The sequence below is a fragment of the Oryctolagus cuniculus genome, chromosome 3 (genome assembly GCF_051225735.1).
Source record: "Oryctolagus cuniculus isolate XC-2025 breed Fujian yellow rabbit chromosome 3, ASM5122573v1, whole genome shotgun sequence".
Lineage (NCBI taxonomy): Eukaryota > Metazoa > Chordata > Mammalia > Lagomorpha > Leporidae > Oryctolagus > Oryctolagus cuniculus.
In genome coordinates this window covers 99,000,446-99,014,302 of record NC_142869.1, presented here as the reverse complement: position 1 = coordinate 99,014,302, position 13,857 = coordinate 99,000,446, and the positions used below count along the sequence as shown (strand labels likewise).

Genomic DNA, 13,857 nt, shown 5'->3' with positions numbered 1-13,857 from the left:
TCCGATGGTTCACTCCCCAACTGGCCGCAACAGCAGGAACTGCGCCGATCCGAAGCCAGGAGCCAGGAGCTTCTTCCGGGTCTCCCACACGGGTGCAGGGGCCCAAGGACTCAGGCCATCTTCTACTGCTTTCCCAGGCCACAGCAGAGAGCTGGATCAGAAGTGGAGTAGCTGGGGCTAGAACTGGTGCCCATATGGGGTGCCAGCGCTTCAGGCCAGGGCATTAACCGGCTGCATCATAGCGCCGGCCCCGAAAATTCTTCTTTTTCATGAACTTAATAGTTAAGCAGACAATCTATCATCTTTAATAATGATATTATTGTATAAAGATTAAATGAAATTCTAGATTGTTAAACTCTTGATTAAATACTATTTCAAAATAGCAATCAAAAGCAAGGATTTACCTTCTTGAATTATATAACTTGGATTCTAGACTATGAAAATGCACTAGGTGATCCCCAAGTCCTTATCTAAGAATTGTTCCTCAGCCCAGACAGCAGAGAAGGAAATAGATACCATTATTGCTTGTGACCTGCATACTCTGCAAGGGACATTCCCAGTTCCTTCATTACCCAGGACAAAGTAGCATTGATCTTGCTCATGTGTGCATTGGCTACTCTGTGTTTTCTATCATATCACAGAGGTGCTCTGTTCTGTGTGAGAAAATAGTTATAAATCACACTTCCTCAGATCATAAACACACGTTTATCTTTAGAATATATCACCGGCCAGCACCGTGGCTCACTAGGCTAATCTTCTACCTGCGGCGCTGGCACCCCGGGTTCTAGTCCTGGTCGGGGCGCCGGATTCTGTCCCGGTTGCTCCTCTTCCAGTCCAGCTCTCTGCTGTGGCCCGAGAGTGCAATGGAGGATTGCCCAAGTCCTTGGGTCCTGCACCTGCATGGGAGACCAGGAGAAGCACTTGGCTCCTGGCTTCGGATTGGCGTGGTGCGCCGGCCACAGCACAGCAGCCGCAGCGGCCATTGGAGGGTGAACCAATGGAAAAGGAAGACCTTTCTCTCTGTCTCTCTCTCTCACTGTCCACTCTGCCTGTTAAAAAAAATAGAATATATCACCAATTGAGTTATTTCATGTAAATATTGCACCTCTACAATATGATGATGATAATAGAGGCTGCAAATCCACCTATTGGTGTAAATGCTTGCTTTTAAATAACTGAAAATATTTAAATCACAAAAGCTCTTAACAACCTTGCAAAAGTGGCAGACAGGCATGTCAATTAAAATGGGTTCTACAGAAGTTGAATATTTCTGTGAGTAACTAATAAGACAATACTACCTGGCTGACTTAATGTAATTATTGGGCTTTTGCTAAGGTTGTAGGTTCTGGTTATGCTGCCACCAGTAGCCTGGAAGCGACTGCCTCACAGTTTCCTTAGTTTCTTTGCTCCTCTCAGCTGTCATCACATGGAGCAGGTTCTAAGACAAAGGTTCTAACAAAACAAGATAGGCACACATCTGCTTTCTGAAACTGGTAAGGAGACTACTTTTTGGTGTAAAGTTCCCAAGATCAACGAAAATGTACCTTATAGTAGCATTACCATTCCTTACTTATTGGCATCCTCGTCTGGAAACTCTCTTTGTTGGCTGTAATTTTACTTGAAGATGAAAGCACAGATTTTTATATGTATCTTCTGTTCTTTGAACATAAAAAATACAAAAAAACCCACCTACATTCACTTCTAAGTGTCAGTATTGTAATTGAGCAGATTTCTGTTTTTTCACTGAAACCTGGAGTAGAATTGTCTTGAGCTGGAAGGCATTCAAGCTGCTGTTTTTCACTTAGCTATATTTCTCTATAAGCATCTAATTGTTTCAGAAAGTGATGTGCAGTATGCAAAAAAACCTGAATCTAGTGCAAATATGTCTGTATAGCACCAAAGTTAACAGGTGTTCTCACTGATGTAAGTAGACATGGAACAATTCTTGAATGTTTTATAAATACTCAGAATCATGGCCAAATATGTTACAAGAGCATTGAGATAGGTACATTCTGCACATTCTGTTGTGTAATCTCAGCACTTAATTGAAGACATCTGTGAGTGATAAATTAATAGCAATAATACCTGCTTCTACTTAATTCACTGAGTCTTAAAAATAGCTGATATATCTAAATAAAATTATTAGTAATATAACCAGTAAAACTTCATTCCATTGTTAGCTTGTTTATAAGGTTAAAAGTGCTTTACTGAAATTAGTGACTGCAAAGCTGATGGGTCCACAATGAATACCTTCACATCATTGAGATTCCCTTAAGGATTAATTCTTACAAATCTCAAACTCCTTTTAATTTCCCACACCATCAACTCCCACTTAGAAAGATTCAAACATAGAATGAGATTCTTTGAGGATCTTGTGTACATTAGCCATGCAAAACATATGCATGGCTTTGGAATATAGTCTAGAACATTCTATTCTAGGGATATACATTGACATATAGACTATTCTTGCTGCTTCTGCCCACCTCAATTTTAATTTTATTGCCTAAAATCTAGAACTTGGTGACTGATGGTAAAGCATCCTTCAAACTGCTGTTATCAAAATTCAGAATAGTTTGAATAGTTTTCATACTCTACTCTGATAAAGTCTAATATTAGATGTCAAATTTGCATACTTATGTTACCTGAAAGAATGCAAATATGCTGTAATTTTCAAATATTTTCTTACAACGAAGGATGAACTAAATGTATTATGGCATATTGTACATTCATTGTAAGACGTAGATAAGGTTTGTCTATTTATTATTTTCTTAGTGCCTCTTATGAGTAGGTTCTTCAGATACACAAACACAATTGCAGTTGGCTTCAGGGTGATTATAGCATAGGGAGAGAACAAAAAAATCAACAAGACATTGCAGTGTAGATCACTTTGCTCAATGACCATGAAGAAGCAGGATATCATGAAGGCACTTAGAGGAGGCATCTATTTCAGAGAAGCCTTTACTGTAAAGGTGACATCTAAATTGATTTGAATGATGTAATAGAGGAAGTCAGAGGGTTCTGGGCAGCAGAAACAACTTGCTCGAAGGAAATAAATGAGCATTGGTATAGGACAGCTGGGGTACAACAACAACAAAATAACTTCAGGATAGTTGGATCATAGAGATGCAGAGGGAAACGTGGAGCAGGGGAACTGCATCACGGGCAGGTGCCAGAGCACACAGGGCCTGGCAGGCTGAATTAGAGTTTGCTCTGCACTGCAACAGCTGTGGGGAACCTCAGCATGATATCAAGCAGAGGAATGGGATGATCAGATCCAAATTTCCAATAGATCACTTTGGCTGCAATGTGGAGTAGAGACTGGAAAGGAAAAATGGATGAGAAAGCAAAGAATATTGTAACTAAATCCATACGAGAGATGATGGTAGTATAAATAGTTATGTGCATAAAGATTTCCGTAACAGTGTACATTTTATTTTAATTATGAACAAATATATAAAGTTTATGCATTGGGCAGAAAGGTATGGAGGGAGAGATGATTTCAGTGGAAATTTAGGGAAAAGGGAGATTTATGCATTTAAGTTACACTATTGAATTTGTTGAAAAAAAATTCAAGCTGACCCTTACTAAAATAATGACAGTAATAATAAAGTCATTCCAATTTAGAACTGATCAGGGCAGCAGGTTCCCAACTGATGCATGATTAGAGGAGCCACTGAGCTCAGGCTAGAAGCTGATCTGTGGTTGGCAGGAGTGACTGACTGATGGCTACCAGTAGAACGCAGCTCCTCAGATGATTTGTTTATCTGGAGACAACTTCTCCTCCTAGGTTTAAAAATTAACGTTAAAAGCAATAAAACTCTAAGTTGATATCTTTATATGCCAACTGCTCCGATTAGTCACTTTTTCAGCCGTTTTTCATATGAGCACCACAGGCAAAAGTTTTAGTTGTAACTGATTGCAAAACTGTAGAAACTGCTAAACTATCTACTAATTACTTGGATAGTATTCTTTCATGAATATTGAGAAGACTGTTTCTCAGCACTTAAAATATTTTAACACAGATAAAAGAATGAACATGAGTTTCTGTTTGCTTGTTTGTTTAAATGAATTTGGGGATTAGGTATTTTGTTAAAAAACAGAAAGCTAGAGTGGGCAAATGACACGGGGTGTGAATGTTCACTACAGTTTATGCAGAAAAAACTTCTATTGCAAGATTGCATGGGTCGCATTACTTGGGTGTCAAAGGTACAGATCAATTTCAATTAAAAAGAACTGTTTGTTGTACAGGTTGGCCTTAAACCTTATATTTTGGAATGCACTTGAGGTCTGTCGTGTATGCAGCCCAACATTTGTTTGCTTTCCATTAAACAAGAAATTGCTTACATGGGCAGGTTATGTTGATATGATGACACCACTGAGGGTTCCAATAAATGTACATGCAAATCAATCAACCCCAAACACGTTGAAAACACATCCAATCAACATCTGGAAACTAATGAACGCACATTTGTTAACACAGAGGGAGTTGTGGAAATGCAGGATCCACTGGTGGCCTGGGTTATTTAGTAGCATGTGGATTTAGGAACATTTCACAGACTCAGAAGAAACAGGATAATTATAACATAAGGTTCAACATCTTTAGATATGTAGAACATTTTCTGTTGCTTAAAACAAATATTCCCTAAGAAAATATAAAGCATTTTTCTGACTCACAAAGTTTTTGCAGTCTATCATTTAAATTACTTAAATAAAGGGAGCTTTACTGCTCCCCGAAGCTGAGAATATAACACCCTCCATGCATATTAGCTTGATCTTCTTGACAGACCAGAAAAGTGTTTGTGTGTGCCAATTAAAACAAAAATGGATCCCTAGTGGCTTGTTCCTCACACAACTTCTGAAGACTGCTATCATTGTTTGCTAGGGTAACCCTGGATAAGGCTGCTAGCCAAAGTAAACAAACTTTTCAAAACTTTCACGACAGATAGGAGTTACAAATGCATTTTAATAAGAGAGTTGCCAAAGCAACTTTTTAAAAAAATCAGCATATATTTACTTAACATCTAGCAACATTGGGAACACAAGGCAGATACTTTCTCACAAAATGCTTTAACAAGTAACATTTCTGGAAAGACAAATTGAAGACCTTTTACTTCTCACTGATATTTTACCCCCAGTTTTATGCTAACTTTGCTCTGCACATGGAGAGAAATGTTGGGAATTACTCAAGCCAGACTGTAATTTGAGACAGACATGCAGCTTGATAATATAATTTCTTTGGTAGTCATAAACACCTTTGAGACCAAGTAATTTAACTATTAGTATAACCATGACAACCTTCATTTGATCAGCTATGTCAAATGTGGAGTGTGATGCCAGATTAAAAAAATGTAAAGCTGTGGGGATTTCTAAGCACTATTGTTACAGTTTTAGATTGTGATAACTCATTATGATGTAGCCAAAATATGTATCTGTATTTTATGCTCATAAGTCTTCAAAAATACATAACCAAAGTTACTATCACAAAAGTAATTCATATTTACTTCAAGTAAATTTAGTATACTTTGATACTACTTTTTTATTTTTATTTAGTTCATTGCAATGATTTCATCACCAAGTCCTAATTGTTTCCCAACATAATAGGAATCTAATTCTCTTCCTTTTATCCACTTATTTGTAGTGACACTGTAGGCACATCATTTAACATGCTTTAAGGCTATTTATGTGGGTGGCATATTTTATTGTGTATTTTTCTGTGTGTAGCTTAACTTCATTGAGATTAAATAACCCCTCCTTAGATTCTTAGTATGAGACTTAGTCTAAGCAAAATGTGAAAAATATGCGGCCAAATGTACGATTGTTTTAATCCTTTGTAGAATTGGAAGGAGTTTTTGAATATCCCAACTTACATATATGTATTCAAGGTAAAAGAACGGTAATGGGAAAAAAAAAAGAAAAATATGAGTGAGGATTTTGATTTTGAGTGATCTTTTAAATTGTGCTATCTTTAGCACAACAACAAAGAAACAAACTTTGTCTGAAGTCAATATTCCAAATTTTAAAATTGAGACAATGTCATCATGGTGCTTGTCCCCCTCCCCCCCTACACACAGCCCTTCACTATATATAACTGTTTGCTGAGAACTGGTGAACTAGAAATCAAGATCTTTGTAATCTCTTAATTCTATCATTTAAAATGATGCCAATTTGATAGAATGGCATTCTCATTTTCCTCATTTGCTTCATTTTCTTCATTTGCAAAATTACTTTATGATAGGGGAGGGAAGCTGCATTTGGAGAATGTTTATTATGTGCTTTGAGATCATTAAAGCTGATATCACTTTGCATACCAAGTGGTGGTATTCATATCCTTAATATACTAAAGTTCTGATACAATCAACCTTTAAAGAATCACATATCGTGACCAAGTTTATGCATAATTCCATGATGTAAATGTCTCTGCAGTAATTACTCCCTCTGAAATCTTGACATGAGCACTGTCTGTGTCACTCACGTGGGGATATAGAGTAAGCCATTTTGTACTGTTATTCATTTTTATATGCATATGTCCTATTTATCCAAACAGATTGGGAATTTTGAGAGTGGGGCTGCATATCCCCAGCTTCTAGTGATGTGCTTTGTACCTAATGGCTGCTTCCTCACTCATTGTTGATGATTAGAGGGTGTTCAGTTATGAACATGTCCTTTCTGTGGCCTGAAGGTGGAATTATTTCTGGGCTTTTTGTCTGAAGTCTGAAGAGTAGTAGTATCAAAAAAGGAGGAGATAAATATCACTCATCATCTCTTGCATCTTTGGTCATCTCCCCATGTGTATTTGAGCTCAACTGGAAGGGAAGTAGCTGACAATTTTAAACCATCAAATATGTTTTGCTGATGCTGTGTTACCTACAGCATAAAGTTATCCATTAGTCATCAGCATATTCATTTGATTATTATTTATAAAAGACTGGCAATGACTAATTCTAGTTTCTACTCTAAGCCAAAATATGAAAAAGTTAATAGTATAAAAGCCATTCTATATATTAATTTCTCATTTAAATTAAAATCTATCTCTATGAAATCTCATTGCCAGAATAAATATTGATAAGGATGGCACTTAATTGGTAATATTGAAAAGTACAATACTTAAGTAAATAAAAACACTACTCCTTAAAACTTTTAAGATGTTTTAAATTAGCATAATAATACTCCACTTAATTTCTGCCCTCTTCATGTTTTATAAGTAGAGAGTAGAGTTTGCATATTCTTGTGCCTCTGTCTTTAAAGGAACCACAAGGACACAAACCAAGTTTCCAGACTCCAGGGAAGATTATTGTTGAATTAATTCCCAAAAACCTTATGAAATTTGTCTATTTTGCATATTATTCAGTAGACATGCTTATATAATTTCCTGAACATAAATTTGTTACCAGCAAGAATTCAAATAGACCCCTTATTAGTGTGAAAAAGTTGACACAAATTTTCCCAGACATGTACTTAAATATATTCATATTGACAACACCAGCACAATCATGAGGACTGTTTGGTACCCTAATACATCCCTTCAAATACTACCTTGTAGGAATATGTAGTTACCATTGCAGTTAAAATGCCTCATTGGAATGACTTGGTTTAATTCCCCTGGCTCTAGCCCTTGACTCACATTTCCAGCTAATGCAGATTCTAAGAGACAGAGGTGATAGCCCACATAATTGGGTTTCTGCCACCTATGTGGGACATGTGGATTGCATTCATGGCACCGCTATCCCAGCCATGGAATTTTGGGAAGTGAACCAACAGATTGGAGCTCTCTTTGTCTCTCTCTCTCTTTCTCACTCTCTTTCTCTCTCTTTATCTCTTTCTCTGTGTGTGTGTGTGTGTGTGTGTTTGTATGTGTATGCCCTTCAAATAAACAAATAACAAACTTTAAAAATGTATAACATGATAGAAATGGGGATTTCTTTTGCTTAAAGTGATCTCAGCAAAATGGAGACCAGAAGCTCAAAACTAAACCCACCATGTTTTCTGTATATTTCTCCTTCACTTCCTACTCCAGTGTAAGTTACACAGGCAAATCATGATATAGAAAGAGTACATTATCATGGCTTAATATAAAATCCTCATATCTGTTATTAGTTCTTCATCGCTCTTGTCATCAAGAGATACTCATTCCAAATTTAGTCCAAACTAACATTTGTTACTGATGTATTTTCCCACAGGAATGTTAAAAATTCAGTTGTTCGAAGTGCAAATATAATTCAGCAAGCCATTTATCAGAAATCCCAATCACATGATATAAAAAGGTAGACTGAGAAACCTGAATTAAATGGGCTTTACCAGTGAAAGATTCCGAAACTGCTTCCTGAGAGTGACTGATACGGAGCAGAACAAAGTCAATTACTGACTGTAATTAAGAAGTGGATGCATTTAAACTGTAGAGAGCAGTAGCAGACTTCTGCAGACTGCCGAGGAACTCAAAAGATTGGTGGGAAGACAGAGGGAAGGATGTGAACTGTATCTCTCTGATATTACATTTTGAATGAATGGCATTCATGTAGCTCTCTGATCCAGCTTCCAAAAATAAATTTGTAAATCACTGATTATGTATGATTAATGCTGCAATATATTTGGGCAAAGAAACTTTAAAATGTATTTTGCTTTTTGTTGTTTTAGCAGTGAAAGATCCCCTTTGCATTGCATTTCATGCACCAAAAATGCAAGTAGACTGCAGAAATATTTATATTTTATCACTGCTTGAATTTACTAGGCTGAAAACTGAACTATGTTGGCTCCTTTGTAAGCCTTCAGAATACAGTAAATCTAATTATGTTTGTTTCTTGTGTGCTTTTAAAATATTGTTCCTTTTTATAATTTTAATAATGGTTTATTTATACTGGCAGAGAAACATATTAGATCGTACATTGTGCTTGGGCTAATTCGTTTTTCTTGTGTATGTTAACAAATTGTGGTATTATTTAATACATTCATAATTACAATATTTAGATTAAGATGAAGGTAGAGGTTGAGGACATTACTGTTTTTCTTGTATTAGTTTGGAGTGACCTTATATTTTTAGATGATTATTTCAGAGACAACACTTTATAAAGTAAATATTTGGAACTTTATGTAAGTAAAGAACATGGCAGTAGTGTTCAGATAATTAGGCAAACATCAGCTTTAGCTGTCTTTTACTGGATACATAAAACAGAGGACTGTTTTGAGTCATCACAAATCTAACATGCAGTTTTATTAAAAGAAAATAAAAAACAAGAGAGAAAGAGAGAGAGAGAGAGAGAGAGAGACTGATATGTCAAATTCTCGTGTAGATAGTTAAATGCTATTATTTTGCAATCTTTCGCTCTATAATTGCACACACTTTGGTCAGTTCCTCTCCTTACAGTTACAGAGATTGAACTTAGTATTGGAATGCATCTCATTCAAGAATGATGGCATTGTAGTGCTGAGAAATATTACACCTCTTTAGAGATTTCTGAAAATAAATGACAAATGAATATATATGCACATGTATTATCGAAGATTTCTTAAAACCTTCAAGATCATTGTCATTACATTTTGCCATAAGAATCAACCTTCAGAGTGGGTAATAATTGTCACTTTAATGATAGAGTTAGGGAAATGGTCTGAAGCATGATTTTTGATGCTTTGAACCTGTGCCACATTTCAGTGTTTGCCTCCTGGTTAGAGCAAGTAAGGCTGGAAAGAGGTGACTGGCTCCTTGTTGAATATTTTGAAATGTCAGTCGTCTAAACCTGTGAAGCCTTGCTTGATGTGTGACAGTAGTCAGGAAGTGTTCATCATCCTTTTGCAACAAGAAGTCAATAATACAAAGGGAAAATCTTCACAGTTCAGATTGATAGCCTCATACAGAAAGCCTGTCCACACCCACCCTAATGGAATTGTTTCTAAGTAGACTTTCATGTGTGAAACCAAGAGCATTGCTCTGATTCTATAAGGTCATATCCCTGTCTCTTATTCTGGAGCAAAAAAAGATTCTCTGTAATGAAAAATGTATAGTTACATGGCAATCACTGCCAACTACTTAACAGTAATGAGAGTCGGAAAATTTGATGCTCATTTGATAAATACATTCCGTGAGAGGTTCAAATATGTAAATTAACTTTTATTCCGAGATACTCCCTTCATGGGGAAATTGGCCCTTTATTACTTTCCTATAGGTATTTCTGATAGGACAGTAGAAATAGCCAAATGTTATTCATCTGAACGACCTTTTAGAAAAGTCTGCATTAGTCTCTTTGGTAAATAATCCATTTTAGAGCCTTCCATAAAAGGGAATCAAATATAGAGATACTATTAGATTTGAAAAGACAAACAGAAAAGAGTCCAAAGCTCAGAATGAATTCTGAGACACCGAAGTGCATTTTTCTTGTGGGTTCTAACTTAAGTGTGTACTGTCTGTGTTACTCTGACTTCCTGGTCATAACTCCTTAAGTTGGAGTAATTCAGCTTTGGCCCTACTCTGAGCTAATCGTTCTAATATTAAAACAATAATGTATTTGTTATGACATGAAAAAAACAGTTTATAGAGAGCAGTTCAAAATGATCCCAACCTCCCAGTTCCCAGAAAGACAATTACTGGAATACAAGAAATATTTCAGTGTATTAAACCATATTTTTTAAAAGGACATGTATTTATAAATGTCAAAGATCTTGTTTCACATAGTTTCTTTACCTGTTGGACTTTCTTTTTCAGATCACAACATTATCGGGAAATGAATTCCTTCTTCAGTCAGATATTGACTTCATCATATTGGATTGGTTCCATGCTATCAAAAATGCAATTGACAGATTGGTATGTATTTGTTTTGCCTGTTATCTTTATTAATTAAAATGTAATCATTTAATCTTGTTGCTCAGGCATATAACACAGATGCATTTTAATGCATCCTATGGACTCAGCAACATTAAGTTCTTTTAAGTTTAAGTAGAGTTCACTAAAAACCTTTTCAGCAAATAGGATTTATGTCACTAAGTGCCATTTAATTTCTTTCTTTCAAAATGTAATACATTCTTTTATTTTTTTCTGAAATAACATGGACATTCATTTACTAGAAGCTGTAAAAAGCACACAAGCGCTTAATAACTACTGACTTTTTACATTTTCAGTTTATGCAGTTTGCAATACATATTCTTGAAAATAAATATCAATGTGTTTAAGACCATGCTCACTGTTATAATACCAGTAAATAATAATCCTTTGTACTGATTTTTATTGTTCTTCTAGCTATGCTAGATTCTTCTTTTCTGGAAAATTATGTATCTAGAATTTAATGAAATTATCCTAAATCACACATATTTAGAACATGTTTTAAAAATGACTCAAATTTATTTAACACTACTCATTTTATACTGGCTTAGACTAAACACCTAATTTTAGGACATTGATATTGTAAAATCTTAAGGAAAAATATTCTTAAGTGTTTTCAATAACTATAAAATAGGAAAATACAATATTTATTGTGTGTGTTGATATTTGATTACAGTCTTTCATTATGATTTCAGGAATAAAAATTTTAAAAATACAGTGAGTTGATTCATCAATATAGTCCCTTATACATGTATGTACATACACAGATAACTATCTGGGAGTAGTCTGCCTGAATTTAAGCTCTGGTTTATTATTTCCTAGCTGTATGGACTGAGGTAAATTACTTTGGGACTCAGTTTCATCTGGTAAATAATGATAGAAATAATAATAATAATAATGATAATACAAGGGGTAGGCATTCAGCCTACCAGTTAAGATGGCAATTATCATATCTGGAGCCCACATCAGGGTTCCTGGGCTCAACTTTTAGCCTCTGATTTTAACTTCCTGCTAACACAGACTCTGGGAGATAGCTATTCTACCTCAAGTAGCTGAATTTCTATCACCCATGTAAGAGATCTGGGCCCCTGCCTTTGGCACCCAGCTGTTGTGTGCATTTTAGGATTGAACCCAGTTGGTGGAAGATTTTTCTCTCTCTCTCTCTTTCTCTGTCTCTCCCTCCCTCTCTCCCTCTCTCCCCTCTGTAAAATAAAAATAAATAAATAGCAATACCACCTACTACATAGGATTTCTATGATAATTAAGTTAATGTCTATAGAGGACTTGGAATAATGCATTTAGTAGGTACCATGTACATATATTATCTATCATTAAATCTGGATGTTCAGCCTAGCACAGAGGCCTAATCTCCAAATAACTGTCTGATATCAAACCTCCCCTTACATCTAACATCAAGATACACCACACAACTACTTGGTGAATTTTCTCTTTCTATTAAAATTATTCAGTCTAATTGTTTGTTGTTTCCAGCCAAAGAATCCAAGTTCTCCGTCAAGAAACCTGGAATTATTCAAAATTCAGAGATCCTGCAGTACTGAATTGCTAAGTCACCACGATTGTGACATAAAAGAACAGAAACCAGAGCACAGAAAATCCTTAAGTGAGTATTTTCTTAGGCTTGCTCATTTTAACTTTTTCTAAATGCAGTGCTTATGAAATATAAATGCATTGAAATGAGATTTAAGCCAAACTCTTACAACTCATGGGAGATTTGTAGCCATTTCCTGGCCAGGGATTCTTGCACTGGAGGGCAGTCTGGGCACTTTGCTCAAATCATTGTTGTTAATGCCTTTTGAGAAAAGAATTGTTCCAAGGTCATAGTCTCTGCTAACAGCAAACCTCTGAATCTCTGAGTAAAAGCCATGATGTTGAGACCGGTGATTGATTTTGAGAGTGAGAAATGTCAAGCACCTCCAAACTTTGGAATGCTATTTGATTTCGTACAGTAGAAGATATGAATGACCACTACAGTTGGCCAACTTAAACTAACAAGACATTCAGCTATCCACACTTATAACCAGAAGGAATTAGAACTGCATGTTCTGGGGTGATAGAAAACAAGATCACCTCAGTTTTAATTCTCCAAAAGAACTGAATATAGAGAAAAAGAACCAAGATCACCACTTACAAAGTGATTTTGACTATCATTTTTAACCTTTTCCCAATCTGCTTCTCCCTTAATAAAAGCAAGTTTTTAAAACATATCACATGTATCTTACAGATTTGATTTGAATCTCAACCTCCTGAAACAATATGTAAACATCTTTTAAATCAGATAAAAAATAAATTTGCCAATGGCTTAAAATTATAGTAACTTTCTTGGATCTTCTATCTATCCCTAGTCTTCTGAATCACCTTTTGTTCAACCAAAGATTAGTATAGTTATATCCTAGCTTTTTAAATTTCAGGACAACACAGGAAGTGAAGAAAGGCTACTAATAAAATATACATGCATGTACTTGTAAATAAGTATTTATGCTAGATGAATATATGTGCTTTCATAATTAAGCTTTCATAATTAGAATTTGGTTATGAGTTATATATGTAATGATTTTATATAAACATTTGTAATAGACATAAAAAGATGGGTGACGCCATGACTAGAGGCAGTAATCTTAATTGCCCTTGGGAGGAGGACCTGACATGTGCTTCTAAAGTCTGATGCTATGGAGAAAATAAAGTCCTGGAGAATGTGTGTGAGAAACATTGAGGCCAGTGGATTATGTATTAAGAAATAATCACTTTACTTATTTATTTATTTTTTGACAGGCAGAGTTAGAGAGAGAGAGACAGAGAGAAAGGTCTTCCTTTTTCCGTTGTTTCACCCCCCAAATGGCTGCTACAGCCAGTGCGCTGACCCGATCCAAGGCCAGGAGCCAGGTGCTTCCTCCTGGTCTCCCATGTGGGTGCAGGGCCCAAGCACTTGGGCCATCCTCCACTGCCCTCCGGGGCCACAGCAGAGAGCTGGACTGGAAGAAGAGCAACCAGGGCAGAACCAGTGCCCCAACCGGGACTAGAACCCGGGGTGCCGA

At 36.0% G+C, this 13,857-nt stretch overlaps 1 protein-coding gene across 3 annotated transcripts in view; it reads left to right on the top strand.

Annotated features, from left to right (window-relative positions):
- Window positions 1-13,857, top strand: part of ARHGAP15 (Rho GTPase activating protein 15) — a 659,666-nt gene that overhangs the window by 310,330 nt on the left and 335,479 nt on the right. For 2 of the 3 annotated variants that reach the window (XM_017342824.4, XM_089329238.1), the window contains exons 7-8: window positions 10,691-10,789; window positions 12,296-12,425. In XM_017342824.4, the coding sequence (XP_017198313.2) occupies window positions 10,691-10,789; window positions 12,296-12,425 (229 nt within the window). Of the gene's footprint in view, window positions 1-10,404; window positions 10,597-10,690; window positions 10,790-12,295; window positions 12,426-13,857 lie in introns of those variants that run through there. The other variant, XM_089329237.1, reaches the window with a different exon arrangement.